Here is a 27,047-nt window from a genome sequence, read left to right as displayed (position 1 = left end):
TGAAGCGGCGCACGTGCTTGCAGCCTCCCGACCAATAGCCCTCGAGCTTGACGCGAGAGTTGCAAAGTACTGCGTCATAAAAGGGAAATCCATTAAAATGCACGGCATCCGAATAAAATCGGAAGAACTTCGATCGGGCAGACTAAAAATCTCAAAAGCCATACAACTCATCAATGATGAAATCGAAAGGGTATGGCAGGAGAGATGGCAGTCAGCCACAAATGGCAGGACAACTTACTGCTACTTCCCAGTAATCAAGGACAGATTAATGAAGAGGTGGCTAAATCCCAATCATTACACAGTACAGTTCATGACTGGACAAGGTGCTTTTAAGTCATACCTCCATAAAAGAGGATTATGCGAAGACTAACTGTGTAGTTGTGGAGAAATAGAAAGCGAAAGTAATATTCTCTTTATCTGCGAAGATGTAAGGGAACTAAGGAAGCCATTAATAGTGGCCGTTGAAGAGGAGGGTCATACATGGCCTTGCCCGGAAACAGCCCTAGTATCTAGCAGGAAAATCTACAAAGTCTTTGAAGACTTTGCTAGAAAAGTCATAGAGCCCAGGGAGGGAGCAACTATAACAAAGAGAAAGCGCAGAAAAATAGTCACGAACTATGGTAGAAAGACGCCGCCTCTTACAAGGTCCCTAACCAAAGGACAAAAACTCGCACAATAATCTAATTTTTGAACCTAGACAAGCCTATAAAGCTTGAAATTCGAACGATAATTTTTTGAACATCAACTTCAGAACTAAACTCTGAAGCTCGATAATTTGAACGCGAATTATCCCATTTATCCCAACGACGGAGTTTTGAACCGAATGCGTGGCATGACCGGCAAGAATACTGAAAACTGCCTGGGGAGTCGCCTTGTCGGCTAGACGTGACCGCCCTGACATAACAGTCAAAACTAAATCGAAAGAGCAAATATCAGTATCAGCCAACACATAAAAACCATTCATTAGAAAGCGAGATCTGATTTTGGGGCAAAAACGGGGTAACAACAACCTTTCGAATGACGGATACCCACCAGCGTGAGCGGGGATGACCGAAACGCAATGGGAAGACGTGCCTCGGTACGTCGAAGCGATGGACCTGTGAGTCGTGGGAGAAATCCCTTAATACAGGTACACAGAGTAGGATGTTTTTCGAACGCGAGCCCAGGAGGGGAGGCTTAGTTGGTTGATCCTCTTAGGAATCTTCCTCTAGCTGTCCTGGCTGAGTCTCTCTTCTGACATCCCAATTTGGGTTGGCCTCTGCGGGGTAGTGGTACCAGGTCAAGCAAATCTCGTAAGATTTGTATGCTGCGTGCTTCCGACGTGGCATACGTTGGGGCAACTAGAGTCCCGTCGCACCCAAACCGAGGGTCAAGCCTTTAGTTCCGCTCTCCTTGAGCGTCGAACCGTGAAAAGATCGGTACTCCTTTCGAGGAGGTCGCCGCCTTAGATCAAAAAGGTTCCGACTCGCTGAGTGCGTCAGGGATGTCGTAGCAAACTTGACTTCCGGATCTCCAATGCATTTGAAAGCGAAAGAGTGAAAAGCGGTGGGCTATGCCAACCTATTGGCGCCCAGAGAGAGGGGTGGTAATGTTTGATTACGCTGCGCCACCCTCAAAGCGGAAAAGTGTGAACAACACACATACACTAACTGTAGAAATAAGAGGAAATAAACGATCTCGCATGTGATATTGTCTGTAATTTTGATGTTATTATTTCGCACTAGTAGAGAGTTGGTTGACTGACGCCCGTTCTCTCCTAGTCTCCGGTTTACGAATTTGAACGTTCAGATAATCCCGTGCGCTCTTCAATGCAATCGCGCGCATAAATAAATAGACGGGTATCAACCCCGTTACAAAATATTAAATCAGTTAATTAAAATTAATAAATTATAAAAATGTCGTTATTATGTACAAAATCAACGCTTTCGATTCATAATTATTTGTTTAAATAAATTATTAATTATTTATTCATTGTTAACAGTAATAACTAAACTGTTATCAATGAAACGAATTTTTACTCATGTTTCTCAGATATTCATCTCGAATTCAGAGTATATAATAATTAGCATTTACAATGTAATAAACATATTAAATTTGCACATTAAAATTTAATATGATTTAGTAGTTAAAAGTAATTGAAAATATTATAATCTTAATCTATGCCGTAAAATCTATATAAAAAATACTTTGTTACACTGAAATTACTCTTAATTAATGCATTTTAATTGAACAATAAAAACTATTATATCTATACGAGGTGTGATCAAAAAGTAAGGTGAATTTTGAAATTTAGCGGGCTACGTCCGTTCGATCTTCGACTTTTTTATTTGGTTATGTCGGTACACTCGTCTAGAACATACGTTCCAAATTTCAGCTTTGTAATATGTTTGGTTTGTTTGTGAGAGGTATCAAGGTTAGAAGTGTTTTGCGTGCTCCACGATTTGCTGCTGTCTAAAAACATGGATCAAAGAGTTTGCATTAAATTTTGTGTGAAAAATGGAATCAAATGTTCCAAAACACTTGAAATGCTGAAAGTGGTATACGGTGAGTCTACTTTAAGCCAAAAAAATGTTTACAAGTGGTATAAACTCTTCCAAGAAGGCCGAGAAGACACCGACGACGAATCTCGTTCTGGACGCCCCAGCACATCAACAACTGATGAGAATGTTGAAGAAGTGAAGAAAATAGTGTTGGGAAATCGTCGAATTACCATTAGAGAAATTGCTGATGATATTGGCATCTCATTTGGTTCGTGCCAATCAATTTTGACGAGTGTTTTAGACATGAGACGTGTATCAGCGAAGTTTGTTCCGAAATTGAGCGAAAGAAACGTCGCATGAGCATCGCCCAAGATCTACTGAATGACGTCAACGATGATCAAGATTTACTCAACAGGGTTATAACAGGTGACGAAACATGGGTATACGGTTATGACGTCGAGACTAAGACTCAATCGTCCCAGTGGAGGCATTCTGGATCACCAAGACCAAAAAAAGCACGCCAAGTTCGATCAAATGTAAAGGTTTTGCTTACAGTTTTCTTTGACTGCAGGGGCGTGGTGCATTATGAGTTCTTGCCACAGGGTAGAAAAGTAAATAAGGAATATTACCTGCAAGTTATGCGCAATTTGCGCGAAGCAATCCGCCAGAAACGTCCGAATTTGTGGAAAAATAAAAATTGGCTTTTGCACCATGAGAACGCCCCTGCTCACACATCGTTGCTTGTGCGCGAATTTTTGGCTAAAACCAACACAGTAACGATGCCACAGGCACCGTATTCCCCAGATCTGGCCCCCTGTGACGTCTTCTTGTTCCCAAAACTGAAGAGGCCCATGAAAGGACGGCGTTTTGCCACGATTGAGGAGATAAAAACGGCATCGAAGGATGAACTAAACAAGATCACAAAAAATGATTTTTTGAAATGCTTTGAGGATTGGAAAAAGCGTTGGCACAAGTGCATTATATCCGAGGGGGATTACTTTGAAGGAGATAAAATAAAAATTGATGAATAAATAAATAATTTTTGAGAAAAATAAAAATTCACCTTACTTTTTGATCACACCGTATCTATAAGTAGAGTGACGTCACGTTCCTTATATGGTCATAAAATTTGACTCTAGCACTAATACAATCATATAATATGTTAGGTAGCGCCGTTTAATATTCTAATTGATATATGTAGATTCATGAGTTTAGCGGGTTGCAGTAATCCAGTGAAAATAAGAGAAAAGCTCATAGATAGGATCGATACATTACCAAAAAATACTGTTTGGCGAATATTAACCAAGAATTTGGAAATGACTTGTGTGTTTGCAAAATTCATGCCGAAACTGCTTTTGAACCAAAAAAAAACCTTCGATTAGAAATCGCTCAGGAAAATCTGGAAATGATCTATAGTAATAAAAACTTTCTTGAAAAGTTTATTTTACTAGTGATGATTCATGGGTTTATGGTTATGATCCTAAAATAAAACAACAATCTGCACAATGGAAGCTTCTATCCAAACCTGGGTTGAAAAAAGCCCGTCAAAGTCGAAACCATACCAAGTCAATGTTGATTGTTTTTTTCGATTATAAGGGCGTTGTACATCACGAATATGCTTCTGCAGGTCAGACAATCAACAAAGAATACTACGTTGAACTTTTTAAAAGATTGCGTGATGTAATGAGGAGAAAATTACTTATAAAAAGGTTATCATCCAGCTGTCTTTGTCTTGCAGTATCTTTGCCATTATGTTATTGGATGTAATATTTCCAAGTCTCATTGCCAGTCTTTGTCTGTCCTCGTTCCAGTTTGTTATCTATTCTGCTCGTTCTCGCGTACCGATCTCTGCTGGAACAGTCTCGGCGGGTAACGTCGCCTTTTATAGCACTTTCTTAAAGCGCTCTCTGTCTTGTTTTTGTAGGTTCCAGTATTTTAGAGTGCTGTCTCTAATTTGTCTGTTTTGTACATTCGTTGCTTGATCTATCACCTGAAAGACGATGAATTGGTGATCGCTAGCTGTGTAGTCTTTGGTTACCCGCCATCCTTTTATTCGTGATGAGATCCTGTCTGACTGTATTGTCACATCGGATATTGAGTACCCTAAACCCGGTCGTCTGTACGACAATATCGTACGTTGGTTAACCACGTCTAGATCAAGCCTTGCAGCTATTTTGAGAAGCAGCCTCCCTCGTTTGCCCGTCATTATTATGCCTCAATTGATAGCTCTCGTATTCATATCTCCCGTAACAATGAAATCACCTGGTAGATCTCTGAAGATATCCACCAACTCACAAACTTTTTCTTCGAATACTGCCATCTTGCACTTTGGAGTCAGGTATAGGCTCACATAGATCATAGTATCCTTCCGTATCCACACGTAATCTTCACCCATCCAGACGTCTATATTCTCCTTGCTGGTTTCCCTTTTACCCATATGATTAACGTGCCGAGGATTTTTGAATACCAGTCGTCTTCTACTCGTATATTCGACAGTTGTTCACTCAGTATCAGTATGTTTGCATTTCTTTCTTTCGCTATTTGTGGAATCAGCAACTATCTTATACCTACGTAGGTTTCCTTGTTGAACTCCAATCATTTTTGTGCCTCTGTTTTTTTCCAGCAGTCTAATATGGCCTGGTAGACCGCGCACAATCATGTTTCTGGAACGTGCGCCCTCTCCATTACACGCACTTCGGAATACAGGAAGCACGTCCGCTGTTTAGTCGGGTAGGCTTTCCTGGCATGGCCGGTTGCGCCACATTTCCAACAGCTCTATCCTCTGTTTGGTCCTTTAGTTCGCTCGTTTATATCCGTAACCAAGACACCGGTAGCATCTCGGGACTGTTATTTGTTCTTTTAATCGGTAATTGACTCAGCCAATTTTGATTCTCCCCTACTTGAGCAGTCTGTGGACCGTGTCATTAACCGTTTTAAATAGTGCCATACAAATACATGTCTTTCTTGTTAGGACCAAAGTTGTGGATCTGAAAGTCCACATCTTGACTTGTCTCGTTACAGTGCATCCTATACTTCGTCTATGTATATAACGTAGTCAAGGTTTAAGATCTCGAACGTCTATCCCTGTGTCATCTCCGTTTCAAAAAGTATCCCACAGTTTCTCTTGGAACTTGTCTCGTTCCTCTGCGCCGCAGCGAAAGCACATGAGGAGTCTTCCATTCTTAGTCTTTCAATAATCTAAGATATTAACTTTTGAGCTCTTGGGATCGATTTTCGATTTCAGTCAGCGCAGAGTATCCGCGTACGTCTGTCCGTTCCTTAGCCCAATCAAGATGATGTTGATTCCCTTCTTTCGGCGAGAACCATCCGCTCTGAGACGGTTCTTGCCTATCTGGGTTGGCATGTTTCGGTGGACAGGTGTATCGCCGATGATAACATTGAGACTTGTGGACTTTCCGTCCACGCGTTCGGCGCCACCCCAGGACACATCCGTCGCGTCTTTTGTGTGACGAATATCGCTGCCGCTACTGCTAGGCCGTTCTTTAGTTTTTTGGCCTTTTTTTCCTTTTCATAGAGACAACCGCGATCCGGCCGATTCGTCCGTAACTTTTTGATAAGCCACGGCTTGTTTAGGACTGGCCCTGGTGGCCTTCTTCTTTTTCTTCTGTCGGTTTGTTGTCATATCATCAGGCGGTTGCAATCACGACGCTCTCAGGAAGCTCGATTATGGTCCGCTTAGCAAAAACATAGATGATGCACATAGTGCACCATATGGCCACTTTGTGCAAAAATCTTGTTGTCAAAGCGGCGAACAATAATTGTCTTCCTCAACAGAGAATGGAGACTTCTCAAACAAACAAATCGTTGTTTTGGGAGAGGATGTCGTAAACTTCTCTTACCTGTACGGGCATATACAAATGCAAATGCTGAAGTACAAAATGCGTCACCGATTGCCCTCGACAAGCAGCTAATGCTAGTTGACCCGAAGTGAATGCAATGTGTATTTGAACGAAGACTTGCAATCACAAGTGCGGATGTGTGTACCTTCACGTGGTGGGGCTGAAAACGCTGTCTCTGTAAAGAAACAGTAGGCAAAACACACAACGCTTGTCCTTATTTGAGCATCGAACATCGGAATTAAACTCCGAAGTTCGATGTTTTGAACGCGAATTAGAATACCCGATTTAGCCTAATGTTGGAAATTGATTCGAATGAGTGGCATGACTGGAACGAATATTGAAAACTGCCTGGGTAGTCGCCTTGTCGGCTAGGTGAGACCCTGCCCCTGACCCAAGTCAGAAAATATCAATCGAAAGAGCAGAGATCAATATCAGCGAGTCTTAAAAGCCTTCCATGGAAAGCAAAATCCAAGACTTAGGCGAAAATCGGGATACAATTTTCTTTTCGAATAACGGATACCCACCAGCGTGAGCGGGTATGACCTAAACGCAATGAGAAGACGCGCCATGGCACGTCGAAATGATGGACCTGTGAGTCGTGGGAGCAATCCCTTAATACAGGTACGCAGAGTGGGATGTTTTGAACGAGAGCCCAGGAGGAGATGCTTAGCTGGTTGATCGTCTTAGGAATTTCCTCTGGCTGTCCTAGCTGAGTCTCTCTTCTGACATCCCAATTTGGGTTGGCCTCTGCGGGGTAGTGGTACCAGGTCAAGCAAATCTCGTAAGATTTGTATGCCGCGTGCTTCCGACGGGTAGACGTTGGGGCAACTAGGATCCCGTCGCGCCCAAACCAAGGGTCAAGCCTTTAGTTCCGCTCTCCTTGAGCGTCGAACAGTGAAAAGATCGGTACTCCTTTCGAGGAGGTCGCCGCCTTAGATCAAAAAGGTTCCGACTCGCTGAGTGCGTCAGGGATGTCGTAGCAAACTTGACTTCCGGATCTCCAATGCATTTGAAAGCGAAAGAGTGAAAAGCGGTGGGCTATGCCAACCTATTGGCGCCCAGAGAGAGGGGTGGTAATGTTTGATTACGCTGCGCCACCCTCAAAGCGGAAAAGTGTGAACCAACGCATACACTAGCTGTCCAAAGCTGTGGATCAGGGCGAAACTGAGTCAGACCGGAGAGGAGACATCTTCGTAGAGATGGTAGCCAGACAAGGATTCGCCGTATTCACCGTATTTGCCGACAGGAGCACAATAATAACGTGCAGAAAAACTAGATGCAGACACACCATCGTTGATGTATCGTTTTCCTCGGAAAATCTGTTCACAAAGGTGGAGAATTGGCGAATCCTAGAGGACGAGAATGACAGAGACCACCAAATATGTCAAATTCGACTTGTCTATTATGCCGGCAGCGAAGAACACCGAAAACGAAGCCAAGAGAGCACTGACATGGAACATCAATAAAATAGATAGCGAGCTTTTCCACCGTGCTCTAAAAGAAGGAATCAATGACCTCGCGAACTTTTTTATCTGATGCGACACGCACTGAAAAAGTCAGGCTTCGAGTCGACAAGATCACGCGCGTTATTTGGCAAGCATGCGAGATGTCAATCCCGAAGAAAGGACATAGGCGTGAAAAAAACCACTATACTGGTGGACGGAGGAGATAGCAGAGCTGAGGAGAGAATGCTTGCGGCTCAGAAGAATCCTACATCGGACCGTACGGAGAGACAACACAACTCAGGAAGAAATCCGCAGGAGCAAGTGCGAATGCTGGAGGGCTTTGGCAGATGACCTCAACTCCTACCCACGGGGGTTAAGAAATAAGATGATCATCTGAAAGCTCAGAGACACGCAGAGTACCCCAATGGGAAGGGATCTGATGGAAAAAGTAGTGGACGGCCTCTTTCCAAACCACGAAAAAAGGTCAGCAGAGAACATATCAATAGAAAAATGCAATATCCCACTTTTCACAGAGGCCGAACTGGTCACCGCACTATGATGCCTGAAGAAGAAGAAAGCTCCGAGTCCAGACGGGGTTCCATCTGATGTGCTTAATATAGTAGGGGAGAAGCACATGCAGGTACTTTTAGATATGTACAATACATGTCTCAGTGCCGAGTACTTCGACCTACGCTGGAAAGAGGCAAGGCTGGTGCTCATCAGCAAAGGGAAGAGTTAGTCGGATTCACCATTGGCTCTTATGTATGCTTGACACTGCAGAAAAGCTCTTAGAGAGGCTACTGAGATCCCGACTACAAGCGGCTGTAGAGGCGGTAGAAGGGCTAGCATAGCGAAAGTATGGCTTCAGGAGAGGACGATCAACCATCGATGCTATCCGGGAGGTGGTTGAAGCAGCGAAGACCACAGAACAGGAAAACACTATTCTCGCCCTATATGACTGATGGTCACTGTTGACATCAAGAACGCGTTCAACTCCGTGAGATGGGAGAACGTCAAGTACCCACTGGAGCATGACTTCTGAATCCCAAAGTACCTTCTGGCAATCCTGGGGAACTATCTCCAGGATCGTTACTTGTTGTATGAGACTGAGGAGGGGCAAGTGCGAAGAGAACTCACAGTAGGCATCGCACAAGGCTCAGTGCATGATCCGGAGTTATGGAACGTCCCGTACAATAGGATTTTTTACTAGGCAACAATGCCAGAAGGTACTTTTCTAAATTGTTACGCAGACGACACTTTTTTCGGTCTTGGGTTATGCGGCAGCTTCCATTGGTATGATTGACATTTAGTTTCCATATCATAGCCATAAACCCATGATTCATCACCAGTTATGACCCTCTAGAGCACATTTGGGTCGTCACGGACCGAGTCCAACATCTCCTGAGCAATGTTAACGCGATGCTGCTTTTGGTCGAAATTGAGCAGTTTTGGCACGAATTTCGCGGCGACTCGACTCATGCCCAAATCATTGGTTAAAATCGAATGGCATGAGCCAATCGATATGTTTAGATCCTCAGGAACTTCTCTAATGATGATTCGACGATTGGCCAATACTATTTCCTTTACTTTATCAATGTTTTCGTCTGTTGTTGACGTGCTCGGGAGTTCGGTACATTGTTCGTCGTTCACATCTTCTCGGCCGTCTGAAAATATTTTTACTACCAATAAACGTTGCTTTGGTCCAAGGTAACTTCACAACTATTACAAAACAGGATTCCGCTTTTCAAGACGAAAGAACCTGTAATGAGGTACAGAAGGAAAGCATCCAGAACACAGAGACAAAAGTAGATACGAATAAGAACAATAGAATAAGTTATCGAGGTGATCCAGGATACCAGAGGGATTTTCTATAGAGCTAAACTTTTAATACTGCTGAAATTGTTGGAGCTGAGAATTACCTTCTACTCGATCAAGTTGGAATAACGGGGAGGCTTTACAAACTTTTTAGGTTCTTTCCTACTTGACAAAGGTGATAAGGGATTATTTGAGAGATAGACAACTATTTAATGTACAAAACAATAGAAGGATAGATAACCAGGGAGATAACCCCACACGTCATGCAAGGATCTACATTTATGACTTATTAAACGGACTTGTGGAACATGGTTTGACTTTCTGAGACAGGATGTCTGAGAGTACATTTCTCGTCACTTATGCGGACGAAGTTGCCATAATAATCGTTGTACATTCATCGGAATTGGCAAAACTGACACTAAACATGGACATAATATGAATAAATAGCTAAGATAAAAGAACATAAATTAAATCACGCGTTAAAAAAGAGGGAATTACTGTTACTGATGTGGTAGAGAATCAAAACGATCATACTGATGAGAGTTATTAACGTTCTGTCCTTACATACAATAGATGATCGAGTATACGGCGATAAAAGTAACTTCGTTTAGCTACTTGATGTCTAATACTTATGGACTGAAACAAAAAAACAAAGACTTTGCTTGTAAATGCTTTACTCAATCCTATAATATAGGGTAAACATCTGAGTAGATGCTCTTGAGGCTACAAAATGCCGGAAAAGATTACAAAAACAGAGGGTAGTTAAGATTACAACAGTCAAATGGACGAGATGTTTAATATATCATCTGTAACCCTAGTTGAAAAGAATATTTGAAGGAATAAATTTTTATCTCACTCAGTTCCTTACTGGTTACTAGTATTTCAGAAGTTTCCTCCAAAACTGACAACTACAATACGGATACCAAACTGCTCTATTTCTGTACATGACAAAGACGACGTGGAACATATATTTTTTGTATGTTCACATTGGATCACTCACAAGCAACAGGTAGAAGCACGAACCAGGTGCGGCATCGTATCTGACTCAATTGTTGGGACGATACTGCAAAGTGAAAAGAACTGGACTTTGGTCGTTATTTTATTGAGAAGAGAGAATATGAAAGAACAGCGGATGGGTAGACGAACGGATTAACGACACGTACGAAAAGGACTCTAGCGGTGAAGTAATGCTAATGCAGTTCCACGTTGGAGGGAAGCCAAAGGAGATGTTACGACTCAGTAGTCGCAAGTTTTATCGGTCTGCCTTTTCGCACGATGTTCCAGCTGTGGTATACTACGGTGTCAACTAAGGAGGGAAGGTGTCTAATACAATGTCGATGAGGATTTTTCAGTTTTTTAACCATCTTAAAAAAAATTTTAGTTAATAATTAAAAATTAATTTCTTGTGGCGTATATAAATTTGGTATCATAATAACATTAATATTAACCTTGTGAAGTTAAACAAACCTCAGATTAGGATTCAAAGTGCTCTTCCACCATGACAACGCACCGGCTCACACCTCCGCCGTCGCCATGGCCAAATTGGTCGAATTAGGCTACAAACTGCTGTCTCATCCACCGTATTCTCTAGATTTAGCCCCGTGCGACATCTTTTTGTTTCCAAACTTGAAAAAGTCCTTCGCCGGGCAGAAATTTGAGTCGAATGAGGAGCTAATCGCTGCCACGGAAGCCTACTTTTCAGACCTCGAGGAAACGTATTTTTCAGATGGGTTAAAGAAGTTGGAGCATCGCTGGGCCAAGTGTATCGAACTAAAAGGAGACTATGTTGAAAAATAAAACGCCAATTTTCCAAAATTTTCGTTTTTCTTTTGTAGGCTAACAATAAGTACTTATCGGACCACCCTCGTATCTTAGACAAAATCTTACGCTATTAGTCGGAAGCAAGTATCAAATACAATAATCAAACGAGATTAAGACGATGGTTAACCTCGCAATGAGAACGAGGTGAGGGTTCCCAATCAGAATTATAGTTAACATGCACTTGAATGCAACTAGGAAAATAATAATTTTTAACCCATTTCCATTGTGAATGAACGAACTTATTCTATATAATATTAGCCCGAAATACTTTGATATTTTTCAACTTATCCATACCTTAGCAAATTCAAAAGCAACTACAGTTGCGGGCAAAAGTGTCCGGCCAAAGTTGTTTTTATGTTTTGATCATGTATAAATGATGCAAAGTAGCAAAACAAACATATCTTAGTAAAGTACTTTTATTATGCATTCAAATGATGTTGTCCAACAATTTGTTATAATGCTTAACAAAATTTTATATGGATAATAGAAAATATGGCTTATTCATAAGTATCCGGCCAACTATTACGTAGATACAATTCGCGTGGCTTTGTTTACATTGTCGGTCACAAAGGTATGTAAGCGCTGGAACTGTCTATCAGTTATGCTCTGACATCAGTATCAATCGGTAAACATGCCAAAACGCACGTCTGTAGATATTCGACAAGTCGTAATTAAATTACACAATGAAGGAAAGGTTTCTCGTGATATATCTAAAATTCTAGGCATAGGAAAATCGACTGTGAATGATATAATTATTAGATTCCACAGCACTAACACTCTGAAAGATAAAAAAAGTTCTGGGAGACCAAGAAAAACCACTAATCGTGTTGACAAATTGATCAAAAGAAAAGCTGTCGTAGATGTTAAAAAGAATGCTGCCATTATTGCACGCGAATTACGCGAAGAAAATATAGCAGACGTCAGTCGTAGTACTGTATCACGTAGACTGAGAGAAGTGGGACTTGTTGGATGTGTTGATGTGGAAAAACCACTTATTAGTAAGAAAAATACGAAGGCCAGACTAGAATTTGCTAAAAAATATGAAAGCTATACTGTTGAGGACTGGAAAAAAGTGCTGTTCTCGGATGAAACTAAAATCAATGTATTTGGAAATGACGGTAGAAGGTATGTGCGGCGACCGGTAGGTAGTAGATATGATTCAAGATACCAAATACCGACTGTGAAGCATGGTGGAGGTAGCATAATGCTATGGGGTGCATTTTCATGGAAAGGCGTCAGTCCAATCTTCAAAATAGAAGGCACTATGGACTCTGTCATGTACAAGGATATTATATTGGAGCAAATGCTACCTTATGCTCGACAAAACATGCCCAGAGGGTGGATATTTCAGCAGGATAATGATCCAAAACACAGGTCACACCTCCTTCAGCAAGTTTTTAGTAAGAAAAAAATTCGAGTTTTACAGTGGCCGAGTCAGTCTCCAAACTTAAATTCTATTGAACACTTCTGGCAAGAGCTAAAAATGAGATTAGGAAATCAAAACTATTCTAATAAAGCCTCCCTATGGCAAAAAGTGCAAGAAGAGTGGAACAATATCTCTCATGATAGGATTGTGACACTTATTGAATCGATGCCTCACCGATGTGCTGCCGTGATAGCTTCTAATGGTACGGCTACGAAGTTCTGATGACTATGTTACATTTAAAACCATTTCTAGTTTGTTTTGTTTCATGTTACTATATTTTTTCTACTTGTAATTGCCACATTCATAGTTGGCCGGATACTTATGAATAAGCCATAATTGTTATTATCGATATTAAATTTTGTTGATTGTTTAAATGAATTGTTAAATTACATGTTTTGAGTATATATTAAAAGTACTTTACGATGATGTATTTGTGTTGCCACTTTCCACCCTTTGTACATGATTAAAACATAAAAACAACTTTGGCCGGACACTTGCTCGCAACTGTATAGTGAATAAAAGTATATACAGATACTTTATTAAAAAGAAATAAGTACATAAAATTGAATATACATGTAATAAGTAGAAAGATTTTATGAAAATAAAATAGTATTTACCTGTTAGTTCTATCCACTTGATTTCGATTATTTTGTTTATGTTTTAAAAATGTTCTGTTATTGAATAATAAATTATTATCATTTTTCGTGTTCGTTACAGAAATACTTGATTGATAACTATGTCCCTCAATATTATAAACTGATAATATTGTTTCAATTTCATGTCCATTACGTATTGGCGACTGATCTATTAAAAAAAATGAAGATCTATTAAATAAATGAAGATTTTAAATCTATTTCTGAAATAAAATTAGAAAAACTCATTATTATCACTTAAGAACTTGGTATGCTCAATTTTTATGCTATTAGTATGTGACGGGCGAATCGATCGTAGAATCCGATCGCCCTGTTCGCCTCTCTCTCTCTTCCGCGTGCCTTCCCCTGAGCCGCTGCCACATCGGTCTTGGTTGAATAAAACCGAGTATCGACGCACGATGTGGCTTTGTTGCAGGTCTGATTCCTGATCGGCGGAGATGCCTGGCGTTAGAGGGATAGGCGTGAGCGGGGAGCAGAGGAGGAGAGAGAGAAATAGTGTCGCGCCGGCATGAGTCGCACATGTGTGCGTAGCCGGCGGCGCTCGGTCGTTTTTGAATACCTATAGGAAGGAGCGCGTAAGAAATCGCGGAAGGCGCGAGATCTCAGTCAGTAGGGTTTCGACCGGTGACTAATTGCCAGCTATTCAAGCCTTGTGACTAGCATCAGTGAGTGTTCGAGTAGTTGATTGCCATTGAACGACCATCAGTAAGAAGGAAGACCGGCTGCATCCAGAATCCCACCTTTCGAGGACGACATCGTTTGCTCAGAGGACGCGGACTTCCGCAGCAGCGCTCCCTCTCAAGGTCAGGTACCCTTTTTGTTTCTCGGTGCGTGCCTCGATTTCTCTCTCTCCTAGCATCGTATAGGCCGGACGCGGACGAGCGGTTGCATGCGTGAACTCGCATCGCCCTCGCGGAATTCGCGAGACACGTTGTAAGGTGACGTTCTGTTTCCTGTGCGTTAATTTGCACGGAACGAACTTAGCCCGGACTCGACCGACGCACACGTCAACGCCGAATGTATATTATTGTTGCAATAAAGAGTAAAATAGTTGAATTGATGAGTTTATTCTGTTTAAACCTGTCTCTCTTGTAATTGATTAAATTGCGATTATCTATATTACCAGACGAAATAGCCCTCGTTAAATTTTCGCGACGAAGCGAATGCGCCTTCCGAGCCTTTCCCCTTAAATAATTTGTGACGCAACGTTGTTCGGGCTTAAATTACTAACGTACGTGTTACATGGCATCCCTTGTGGGGAAATCGCGGAAATCGGGATTCAGATGATCGCGAGAAAGAGAGACAGGACGCGAAATTATAAAATAGAAAAGTAATTCGCGTAGACAAAAGAATTTGAAAAAGTCGGTTGAGGCCGAGAGGGGAGGTGATCGAACGATCGGCCGAGCTGCGTAGAGTCGCGGCTTGAGCGGTGTTTGTTTACATTCCTCATCTCGGGTTCACAGAGAGCGCCGATCGAGAGAGAGATACGAGGCCGAAATTGTAGCATGGTTGTGTTGTCGTCGCTATACTCAGGCACGGGCGAGTGAGTCATCGACCTAACGTGTCGAAGGCCACTATTCACTATACCCATGGTATACGGCCAGTAAAAGGACGGCTAGACGAGTCCATTTAAGAAGCGGGTGTTGTCAGTGTAGTTAGTTAGATACTTAAACGGTATGGCAATTGGGTACTAATCTGTTTTGATCAGCGGATTATAAAGATGCGCCCTTGCCTGGGAGCCGCGACGAGAGAGAGAGTAGTTAGTATTTGTGTTTTTATTTTGAGATTAAGGACGCAGAGCAGTGCGTATAATTCGCACTGCCTGAAAGTTTATTTTATATTATTGATTACCCGCGTAATAATTTGACCTATGGGCAATATATTGCCAATATATTTCCCACACCTATGGGCAATATGTTGCCAACATTTTGGATCAGGTATTGGCAACATATTAGCAATATGGTGCTTCAGACCACTTAGCAACATTTCGGCAACATGTTACAAAAGTATTGCAAACCTTGCGCCAACATATTGCTAATATATTGATATTTGATTTGAAAAATATTGCCAACAGTTCAGTTTTTATTTTGATTCTAAATATTTCTAAGTTATTATAATACATCGGGAGACGAGAAATACAAGGCACAAGTGATTAAAGGAACTGTAATGCTTTATTTTTATAATTTTTTGAATACAATATATTATTTAATTTTTAAACCTTAATTTAGTTTTTATTTGAACGATTACTTTTCATAAAAAATCCGTGAAACTTGAAATAGTAATTAACACTAATTAATTAACTATAACGAAAAGTAATCGAAATAAGACTCACATTGATTCTTGAAAGGCGTTTAAAAAAAAGTAACGAAAAATAATAGAAATGAAAACATTTATCTTTCTTTGGGGTGGCGTAGTGTGCCACACATGTAATTGACCACGTTTGTGAATTCTTGTGGTTTCAATCTCCTGCTACACTTCTTATTGACATAATCTAAAATTTTTTTTAAATTTGAAAAATTTAAAACAATTATAATTAATACGCATGTAAAATAGAAAGCTATAAAACTTACACTCAACGCATTTCATTATGTCCTCAGGAACTCCTCTGCGTCCTCTAGACTTTCCTCGTGCACACATGTTTTTCAAGTTTTCTTTTCCAACAAGAATTGTTAATAAGCTTCTTGTCATTTGTTTAGGATCCTCCATGTATCTTTGGATAAAGTCCAGTTCGCCTTTGTCAACCCATATGTTATAATTTTTGCAAACAAGAACTCGTCCATCTCCTGGTCTGCGACACATTTTTAAAGGATTTTCCTTAGGAGTACTAGTCGGATTCTGTGGAATAGAATAGAATAGAAAATAATTTTTAGTATTAGTTCGCAAAATGCTCATTTTGCGCACTGCTCTAACCTTAAAACATACCATAATTTTGAATTAACCGCACGTCGTACTAAAAAATACTGTTTAACATAAGTGTGAAAATTGATTAAACCTCCGTGCAAACATTTTGCACTCGCTTCGCTTGTGCAAAAACGTTCGCACTAGAATTTAAAAGGTAAAGGTACTATTAAATGCACTTTAAGTGGCGAAATTTTGAAATGAGTTAGAATCCTCGAAAAATAGAAAAATCGCTACGGATTTCCGTTTCACGAAAAAGCCTCGTTTGGAAAATGTTAGTATACCCACCAGTTCCACAGTTTCTTCATAATCTTCTTCTGATAGCAGAGAGGGAGAACGATCTCGTGGACGTTTTTTATTTACTTCATCTGCCCTTGATAATGCAGTGGCAAGATGTCGTTTTTGCAAATTCTCTATTTGTGGTGGACTGGTAATTACGTGAAATTGAAGATTGCTCTCCTGCAAAATAGTAGGTAAACTATAGCGGTTCTGCTATGTAAAAACCTATAGCGGTTTTTACTTCTGGCTCCTCCTTTTCCCATCACTCTGGCGCGCAAGTAATCAAGACTCCAGACTGGTCGTGTCAAACTGATGGGAAAAGGAGGCGAAAGTCCAAACTCAAAGCAACTTTCGTGTCTGCAGGTGTCAAGGTGTTAGGAAAGTCAAAGACCGATCAAACTTTTTGCGCGGGTAAAACACTTTTTCTTTACAAAATTTTCTCTGGCACCCAAAACGGAGCTCAATCGATTGGGTGCTATGCGGGCCCTTTTCAGGGCTAAGTAATCCAGACTGTTTTGTGATCGCTGAACCGCTATAGCTTTTGAGATCGCAGAACCGCTATTACTTACTCAAAATAAAAAAATAAATGTTGTTTTTTATAGCAAAATAAATTTAAACAATAAAAACAGATAAACACGTGATTAATGTAGTATAAATTTAATCTCATATAAAATATAAACAATCGATTACCTTATTAGCAGTAGAAGTTGACGCGATTGATTCCTTAATCCTTGGACGATCTTTCGATTTTCTCAATTCCTCTATTTCTCTCTGTAATCTTTTTATTTTTTCCTCTGGCGTTTCATTTCTCGCAGTTGATGTCAATTCATTTAATTCAGGCTCCGAATCTTCTGAATTCCACTCGATCGTTTTGTTTAAAGCGTCAGGTTCAGCCTCCGAATTATCGTCACCGCTGTCATCCTCGAAAATTGACCTTTCCTTCATCAAAGTAGCTTTTGTTAGCTTTTCTTTTTCGGCTTTATTTTTTGCAGCTTGTTTTTCTTTATTCTTTATCTGCATACTTAATGCTTCTGCTTTTGAATCTGTTGTGTTTTTTCCTTTCTCCATTATTTCTCCATTGATAGTTACAGGTAGGCACTCTAAGTAATCTTTATCAGCTGTCAAACATAAAATTATTTTCATTTGTAATAATATTATCACATTAGAAAAGTCGTAAGAAAGAAAAAAGAAAATGCATCCTCATGCGAGATAAACAAAATATTTGCGCCGTTCGCTAATAGAACGTTACAAGCCAGAGTTTGTCGTTTCGAGGAAACGTGATTTAGATTAGCACAGGTAATAACGAACGAACGGCTCATTGTGCGAATTTCCAATTTGCGTATGTACTACTATGAAAGCTTGTAATTCTACCGTATTTTCATTGATCAATTCGCTATGCGATGAAATTTATCATGATAATGAAAAAGATATTTTACTTACAACTCTTTCGCAAAATTTTCCCTCGATACAACTTTTTATTTGTGTATCGCACGCTTGTTTCTTCTCCTTCAGCTTTCTCAGGACACAAACTTTCGATGGGCACTATACTAATTTTTTGTATGCCCTTCCAAAAAATCAGAGCAAACATTTTGTTTGTCTTTACCTCAATGCAAAATATAAAACTTTTTCTCAATGCAAAATCTATTGACAAGCGAGCAAAATGTTAACCTGTAAGCGTAGCAAGATACATAACAACAACGTGACGTTTGCAGCTATGATGTGTTCGATAAAGTTTGTTTATTGACAGGCATTCACACATAAAATAAAAAATGTTGTAAAAAGTACACATACTTACTCGTTATAAAAAATGCCAAAGCGTGCTTTAAGTTTTAGTAATTTTTCTCTTGAAATCCAAAAACGTTCCAAAAAGCTATTTTTCAATACTCTGCATGAACCGATTTTCGAACAACCCCTAGAAAGCGAGTGCACTTAACTAGATGTAGATGTAAGTCGTTTTGAGATTTAACAACAAATAATGACTGACTATATACTTATGAAATTATACTTATATTTGAAAAATATTTCTATAGAATCACTCACATCAAGAAAATCTACTAGTAGAAGAAAACATCGAGCAAAATGTCGCTGATAATCTCGATAACCTTTGTAATGGGGAAAATAATGAAATAATTCCACATATGAATCGTTTTAATTACGGTGTGTACTCATTATTTTACTCACGTGCACGTATTCGCTACTGCTCGTGATTCGTTATTTTATTAGATGCATTCAATACTGCCTTATACTCATAACGCAATTATTTTAAAACAACTTTATTTACAACTTACACCTATAAATTTTATTTTATTTATAATGAAAATAACCAAACAAAATTTAAATGCGCTCATGCAACCATAATCGCGCGCTTGATCGCGCGTATGTATGTAACCATCGAGAAATTCTATGCACACATGTAAACTCCGCTGCGTCCTTATCAATTATGATTATATTATAATTTAACCTTGCTATTATTATTTTTATGATAGATTTATACAGAGATTGTGAGAGTGATGAAGATAGTGTTGACTGTAGTGATGAAGACGGGAATGAAGACGATGAATGGAGCGATGCGCGCAGTACTTTCGATGAAACTGAAAAAAGAGAATATTTAAACTCCGAGCTTTACCCTGGAGCACCTATTACAGTCGCCGAATTTCTTTTATGCGTTTCTGCGATAAAACTACGACATAAGGATGAAATTATCAAAGATTTTCTTGCGTTAGTAGATATAATTTGCATAACACCGCATAAATGTCCTACTAGCTTATACAAATTTAAACAGTTTTTTTATAGTACAGACGTACCGATAAAAAAACATTATTACTGTCCAAAATGTATTACATTGATTAATAATTCCGAAACTGATTTACATAATGATGAATCTATCGATAATGAGGCTATTTTAGACAATATTTATAATTGCGGTTGTACTGATTTTGACAAAGACAGTTATTTTATAGAAATCCCGTTAATTTCTCAACTAGAGTATTTTTTTAAATGTTCTGGTAATTACGGTAAAATTAATCGTACTCGAGTAACAGAGTCAACAGGCGTAGATTTACAAGAAAATGTCGATGAAATTACGTACAAAGATATTGACGATGGAAGTATATATAAAGAACTATCGCAAGAAAATGGAATTTTATCTTATGAAAATAGTCTTGCTTTTATGTGGTATACAGATGGTATTCAGATTTTTAAATCATCGAAATACAGCATTTGGGCTTTTTATTTAATTATTTTAAATCTTCCTTTCGAAGAACGTTACAGAATTCAAAATATGATTTTAGCTGCTTCGTGGTTCGGAGATAAAAAGCCTGATCCTAATTTATTTTTAAACCCGTTAAAAAAACCGTTGAAAAATTTGTTTAAAGGCGTAAATATGTACGTGAAAGATTTGAATGATATAATAACATTTCGAGGAATCATTATTTGCGGTACAGCAGATTTACCAGCTAAATCTCTATTTCTACAAATGAATCAATATAATGGTAAATTTGGCTGTCAAGTGTGCACTGATGAAGGCGAAACAGTTAATCGTAGACGCGTTTATAAGCATACGGACAATTTTAAAATTAGGACAGAAGCTGATACTTTTGAACATGCACAAGAAGCGTTAGATAGAAAAGTAGCAGTTTTCGGTGTGAAAGGACCAACTGTAATAAGTAAAATTTGCTATAACTTTATTACTTCCACAATCGTCGATATTATGCACTGTCTTTTTCAAGGTCAAACGAAAAAAATGTTAGAATTGTGGTTCGATCCTAAGTACAAAAATGAAAATTTTTCGATTTACGCATTTGTAGATGTAGTTGATTACAGATTATGTTCTATAAAGCCACCCTCGCATGTACAACGACGACCTAGGCCTATAAAAACACACCTTAGTTATTGGAAATCATCAAATTTGAAAGATTGGCTACTTTATTACGCTCTACCTACTTTAAATGGCATTTTACCCACTCAATATTACGATCATTTTAAATTATTAGTATTCGTTTCATACGTTTTATGTCAAGAGAAAATTACAAACCGCGCGTTACGTTTGGCTGAGACAGCCATAAACAAATTTTCTTTGCAATTCGAATATTTATATGGGCTTACACACATGTCGTGCAATTTACACAGTCTTCGTCACTTACCTGCCGGAGTTCGAAAGACTGGTCCTTGTAAGGTTACATCTTGCTTCCCTCTCGAAGATTTAAATGGAAAATTAAAAGCATTAATACATGGGAGTAAATCGCCACATTTACAAATAGTATTTAATTTAAGTTTGTACATAAAAATGTATGTTATGAAAAATGATTGGCTAAACAAAAATAGCAGAGCGTTTGCCTTTTGTAAATCGCTTTTATCACCAATGAAAAAACTAATACTGCATAATGTAAATAGTATATATAGTATCGTTGGTCCTGTTTCAAAATTGAAAGAAAATACTCCTTATAAAAATCTTATTACAAACTATTTTGTTGACAGTAATATTTTTGTTTTTAAAAGATTATACAAAGAAAGAATATTATACAGTTCAGAAGTATATCACAATGAGAAAAAAAAGCAATCTTACTACGTAAAGTATTTAAGTAACGATGAACTTAGGCTAGGTATAATAAAAATTCTAGTACGTGTGACTACTTGTAAATGTAAAAATTTTTGTTAATGCAATGCAAGGTGTTTTGCTCTAATAGAAAATCTTGAATTTACGCATCCATTTTCTGTAAACTTACAGAACGCAGAATTATTTTTCATCCATGCGTGCACACGTACTTCGAATACCGTAATCGTAGATGTAAGAAACTTAAAATATGGATGTTTTCACGTATTTATAAAAGATATAAATATCTATTATGTGATTGACCCTGTAAGCACATTCGAATACGAATAAATGTTAATAAAAGGTTGTAAAATAAAAATTAATTTATAAGGTTGTCATGCAAAAAACATTAAAAAAATTAACTAATATTACAAAACGAAGCATTACGGTTCCTTTAATCACTTGTACCTTGTATTTCTCGTCTCCCGATGTATTATAATAACTTAGAAATATTTAGAATCAAAATAAAAACTGAACTGTTGGCAATATTTTTCAAATCAAATATCAATATATTAGCAATATGTTGGCGCAAGGTTAGCAATACTTTTGTAACATGTTGCCGAAATGTTGCTAAGTGGTCTGAAGCACCATATTGCTAATATGTTGCCAATACCTGATCCAAAATGTTGGCAACATATTGTCCATAGGTGTGGGAAATATATTGGTAATATATTGCCCATAGGTCAAATTATTACGCGGGTAAGTAACGGACAAACGAAAGAAAGCGAATGCGTAGAAGTCGCATCCGCCGTTGATGAGAATTGGCCGGACGATAATTTAGGGCAAGTTAGTGTTGGTTGTTAGTGTTTTTTTTTTGTTTGTTTAATTTCGTCTTATAATTGGACAGTTGCGCGACGCGGTCGTCGGTTGTGCCCACATCGCGAGCGTGATAGTAGATCGAGCGTTCGGGCGGTGTGAGAAGCAGGGGGCTTGTCAGGATGCCGCCAAGCGGGATGGCGGGCGCGATTATGCGCGAAATATTAAAAGATAGGTCGGTGCGGGCTCTTAAGCGGCGAATCAACGAAACGCCGCCCGCGGAGTTGCTGAGTCTCCTTAAGAGCTATGGCCTTAGCGTAACGGGTAGCCTCGGGGAACTTCAGGAGCGCATGCTGCGCTACATGATCTCACGTGAACGGCCGGAGCTTAATCCGCCCCTGAGTCCGGGTGACTTTGAGTCGGGCGTTATGCCGGGCCCGCCGGAGGCCATTCTGCGGGAGGAATCGCGTGAGGTCAACATGGACCTGCAGCCCGATAGAGGCGAGGGGAGTAATGGACGTCTGGAAGGCCGGATCGAGCCTGCGTTAATTCGCAGGCGAGAGAGCTTGGCATCCTCGGACGAGCGGCCGCCGCCGGTAGCGGCGCAGAGAGGTGGGCCGGAGCATAGGAGCAAGGACGGGCAGGATAGCGCCCGAATTGCGTCACAGGATGGGGCGACGGCTCCCGCCGATGCGAGGAGAGAGTTGGCGTCTCACGGAGAGGTGGCGTTCCGGGGTGCCGCGGGGGGGCCGAGCGTTTTCGGACAGGCGTGGAACATCGTCGCAAGCCTGCCTGGCTTAGTTATGCGGAGGGAAGTACGTGCAGCATTATCGGAAAGCGCGAATAATTTATATCGCGTAGAAGAGGCCACGTTGGGGATGCAGGCGGGTAGGCGGGATGCGCCGCACGCCGGGGACGTGACGACGACTCGGACGCCACGTAGACGGGCGCGAGAGGGGCGACGATCTCGCTCTGCGTCGCGCCGACGGAGAGAAAGTAGCTCGCGTGAGCCGGTTTCGGAAGACGAATTTTTCTCCGAAGTGGAAAGCGACGCCACCGAGGAGAGAGTATTGGGGTCGTTCGACCGGAGAACGAGCACCCTGGCACTGCCACGCGAGGTTGGAGAGGCCATGAAGAATTGGGAAGATTTAGTTAGTAAACTGTTGAAGGGCGGCGCGCGAGAGAATTACGCTGTGAAAACCGAGGGAACATCGCCGCGGGCCAGGCCACGGTTTGCCGACCCGGGGGAATTTAGGGAGAAGTACAGGCCGAGGTGCCCATCGGCAAGCGACTGGGAAGATAGTTGGAGCGAGTCCCCGAGTTCGAATGAGGACGGGCCGGATGAGGCGGGGTTGGTCAGTCGCAGACCGAAGCGCCGGAGTACTTGCAGGCGCTCAGGTCTGCGTCAGCCCCGACGTTATAAATCGGTGGACGCGGTGAAGGCCTTTCGCTCTTGGTCGCTGAAGTTTTCGGGCGACGGGGGAGCGGATGTGGACGGGTTCACAAGTGATATTAGGAAATGCCAGGTTTTTTACAGGTTAAGAAATGAGGAAGTACTTCGGGCGGTAGGCATAATATTAACGGGGAAGGCGGCGCTCTGGTACCGTAATAATGAAAATACTTGGCGAACCCTCGGGGAGTTTCTCACCGATTTAAAGGAGGAATTCGGAAGGCATTATAAGCGGGAGGATTTATACCAAGAGTTACGGTTAAGGACACAGGCAGAGGGAGAGACGCTGGGTGATTACCTGACCGCCTTCCAATGTATCGTTCGCCGTTTTGATAGGCCTCCGTCGGAGAGAAGGCAGGTGGCGATTTGCAAAGAAGGCTTGCATCCCACCTTCGCGAGGTACCTGTACGGGAAGTCGTTTGCTACGCTCAAGGAACTGAAGAGGGTGGGCTGCGAATTTGAGCGTCAGCGGGCAAGGGAGAAGAGGTGGCGGCCATCTCCGGCGGCCGACAGCATGCTGGTGCAGGACGCGGCGTATCGAAGCTCAGCGGGACCAGCGAGAAAGGTGGCAAGGACCGCGGTGTTAGAAGCGAAAAAGGGCGCCGAGATGACGCCGGAAGACGGATCGGGTGCGCGACTTTCTAAGAGGCGGTTAAAAAGAAAGAGTGGCGACGCGTCCAAGAGCGAGGTACTCACGGCTACCGCGCAGCCCGGCGGGGGCGGGGGGCCGACCTCGGGTTCCGGAGCCGGCGGAGGAATCAGTGCGAATAATTCCGCACCCTCGGCCATTCCGGCGGATCCAGGTGCGGCGCGGACACAGACCCCGGTTCCGCCAAGTTTAGTTCCCCAGCAGAGGGGCGCACAGCGAGACGGTGATGGCGCTGGCGTGAGTTCGCGCGCGTTCGGAGGTAATTGCTTCACGTGTGGAGGCAGGAGACATAGGAGCTCGCAGTGTCCGAATCGCGTTAACCGCGAGGGAAGTAGGCCGCCCCCCACCTGTTATCGGTGTAGGCAGGCCGGACACTTTGCTAATGCGTGTCCGGGGGCCGTGGTTAGCTGCCAGGTTTGCGGGACCGCGGGGGTGGTCCTCCAGAACTGCCCCACGTGTGCGGATGGTCTGGCGCAACAGAGAAACTCGCAGGCGGGGGCCGAAACTCGCTCGTCGACCCCTGCTTGAGTCTGCTCGGGCGAGCGCGGTTGGCGCTTGAGTTGCACCGGAACAGGGTGGCTCGCGCAACGAGAACCGGTAACGGGAAAATCAATGGGAGTGAGGAGGTCGGGCCCGGGGAGGCTGCGTTGTTACTCGCGGCCGAGGCGCCGGACCAGAATAAGAATGGCGCGTTTGAGGGAACGGCGCGCGGAGTTGGAGGCGCATATCCGGAAATAGCTAAGAGTAGGTAAGAGGAATTTTGGGATAGTCTGTCGCGCCGTTATGAGCGGTTGAACGTGTCGGATCTTGAGGATGTCCAGTTCAGGAAAGCGGTAGGAAGCGAAGGAAGGGAAGATCGTACTGTCGGAAAAGGGAAGTTCGGAGTAGTGAGAGAGCGATCCGATCGAGCGCAGGATGAGCGCGTGGCTGAAGAGTCACCACGACGCTCCCCGCTGCTCTCGGATGCACTAAAAGTGAGAGACCGATCCGATCGAGCGCAGGTTGAGCACGTGGCTGAGGAGCCACTACGACGCTCCCCGCTGCTCTCGGATGCGCCAAAAATGAGTGAGCGATCCGATCGAGCGCAGGTTGAGCACGTGGCTGAGGAGCCACCACGACGCTCCCCGCTGCTCTCGGATGCGCCAAAAATGAGTGAGCGACCCGATCGAGCGCAGGTTGAGCCCGTGGCTGAGGAGTCACCACGACGCTCCCCGCTCCTCTCGGATGCGCTAAAGATGAGTGAGCGATCCGAGCGAGCGCGGGTTGAGCGCGGGGCCGACGAGTCGCCGCGACGCTCCCTGGGGCCCTCGGGTGCGCCTCAAGTAGGAGAAGGGTCCGATGGAGCGCGAGGGGGGCGCGGAGAAATGGAACCATCGCGAGCCTCGCCAAGGCTCTCGGACACCGGTGAGCGATACAGTGGAGTGATGCGACAGGGATCGGTGGGCGAGGATCCGGCGAGCCGTGCGAGGGTGGCGGAGACGCCTTCCGTGGCAGCGGAGGGAAGAGACGAGCCAGGCTCGGATGATCGGTTAGCGAGCCCGCGTGAAGATGATGACGTGGCCTAGGTGGCCGTAGTAGAGAATAGATTTTTTTTAGCTATCAAAATAAATGGGAAAAATTATCTTGCGTTGTTGGATTCAGGTGCGCAGGTTACGGTGGTGGGCCCAGGATTGGCAAATAGGTTTAGGTCACGGTTGAGGCCGCCAACGATATTTGTAAGAGGATTATCGGGTGAGGAACCGGACCCGTTGGGCGATCTGAAATTGTACCTCGAGATAGGGGGAAAGAGCGGGACGCTGATCGCGTGTACCGTGGCGCAGTGTGCGCATGACCTGATCTTAGGCGCGGATTTTTGGAATGCGTGGATGCAGGATATCAGCTTCGAGAGACGGGAATGGCGACCGAGGGGCTCGCGAGAATGGATTCCCTTTGCGAATAATGAGGACGGGACGGCGCACGTATTCGCTGAGTGTGCGGGACTCGTGAGGTACGTGAGCGCGCAACGTGAGCGGGTGTTGGCGTTGGTGCATCGCATCGTACCGGAACCCGGAATTGCTCCGGCTGTGACGAATTTGATTAAACACGTAATAGATGTGGGGGATGCGAGACCGATCAAAACGCCTATACGCCGGATGTCGCATGCAGGGGTAATCCGGCCGTCAGATAGTCAGTGGAGTAGCGCACCGGTCGTGGTGAAAAAGGCAGACGGGACGTATCGATTTTGTCTGGACTTTCGTCCGGTGAATAAAGTGACAAAGATCGATGCGTACCCGATGCCCAGTCTCGACTCGATTCTAGATCGATTGCGTGGCGCCGTATTTTTGTCGAAGGTTGATCTTAGGTCGGCGTTTTGGCAGATCCCTTTGGACGAAAACAGTAAACAATTTACGGCATTTGCGGTTCCCGAGTTGGGGCTGTGGGAGTTCGAAAGAATGCCCTTCGACCTGGTAAACGCGCCCGCGACGTTCATGCGCTTCATGGACCGGAGTTCGCGCATAACGTGTTCTGGTATATGGATGACTTATTGGTGGTGAGCGCGAATTTCGAGGACCACATGCAGTGGTTAGAAAAAGTACTGCGGCGTTTAGTTGAGGTAGGGTTGGAGATCAACCTCGAGAAGTCGGACTTCTTTTGTACGCAGGTGACCTATCTTGGCTATAGGTTGGACGGTGAGGGCCTGCGCCCGGACCCGGATCGGATTCAGCCGATTATGGACTACCCGGCGCCTCGTTCGATAGAGCAGCTTCGTAAATTCCTGGGTATGGTGGGTTGGTACGCGCGATTTATCGAAAACGAGAGCGATATAAAGGTACCGCTCACGAAGTTATTGAGGAAAGATTAGTCGTGGGTTTGGGGCGAGGAGCAACAGGAAGCCTTGAGCGACTGAAAAGAGCTCTCACTGAGGCTCCTGTGCTGGCGAGACC

The 27,047-nt window shown here is 42.7% G+C and overlaps 1 protein-coding gene across 1 annotated transcript in view; it reads right to left on the bottom strand.

Moving 5' to 3' along the window:
* The window catches only part of LOC131667616 (protein unc-79 homolog), a gene marked incomplete at its 3' end in the record, with an annotated part of 3,688,809 nt that overhangs the window by 876,805 nt on the left and 2,784,957 nt on the right, over window positions 1-27,047 (bottom strand). The window contains exon 28 of the mRNA XM_058941149.1: window positions 13,465-13,651. Coding sequence (XP_058797132.1) covers window positions 13,465-13,651 — 187 coding nt within the window. The remainder of the gene's footprint in view (window positions 1-13,464; window positions 13,652-27,047) is intronic.

The sequence above is a fragment of the Phymastichus coffea genome, unplaced genomic scaffold, assembly GCF_024137745.1.
Source record: "Phymastichus coffea isolate CEN01 unplaced genomic scaffold, Cenicafe_Pcof_1.1 PCOF00005, whole genome shotgun sequence".
Taxonomy (NCBI): Eukaryota; Metazoa; Arthropoda; class Insecta; order Hymenoptera; family Eulophidae; genus Phymastichus; species Phymastichus coffea.
This window is presented reverse-complemented; position numbering and strand designations above follow the sequence as displayed.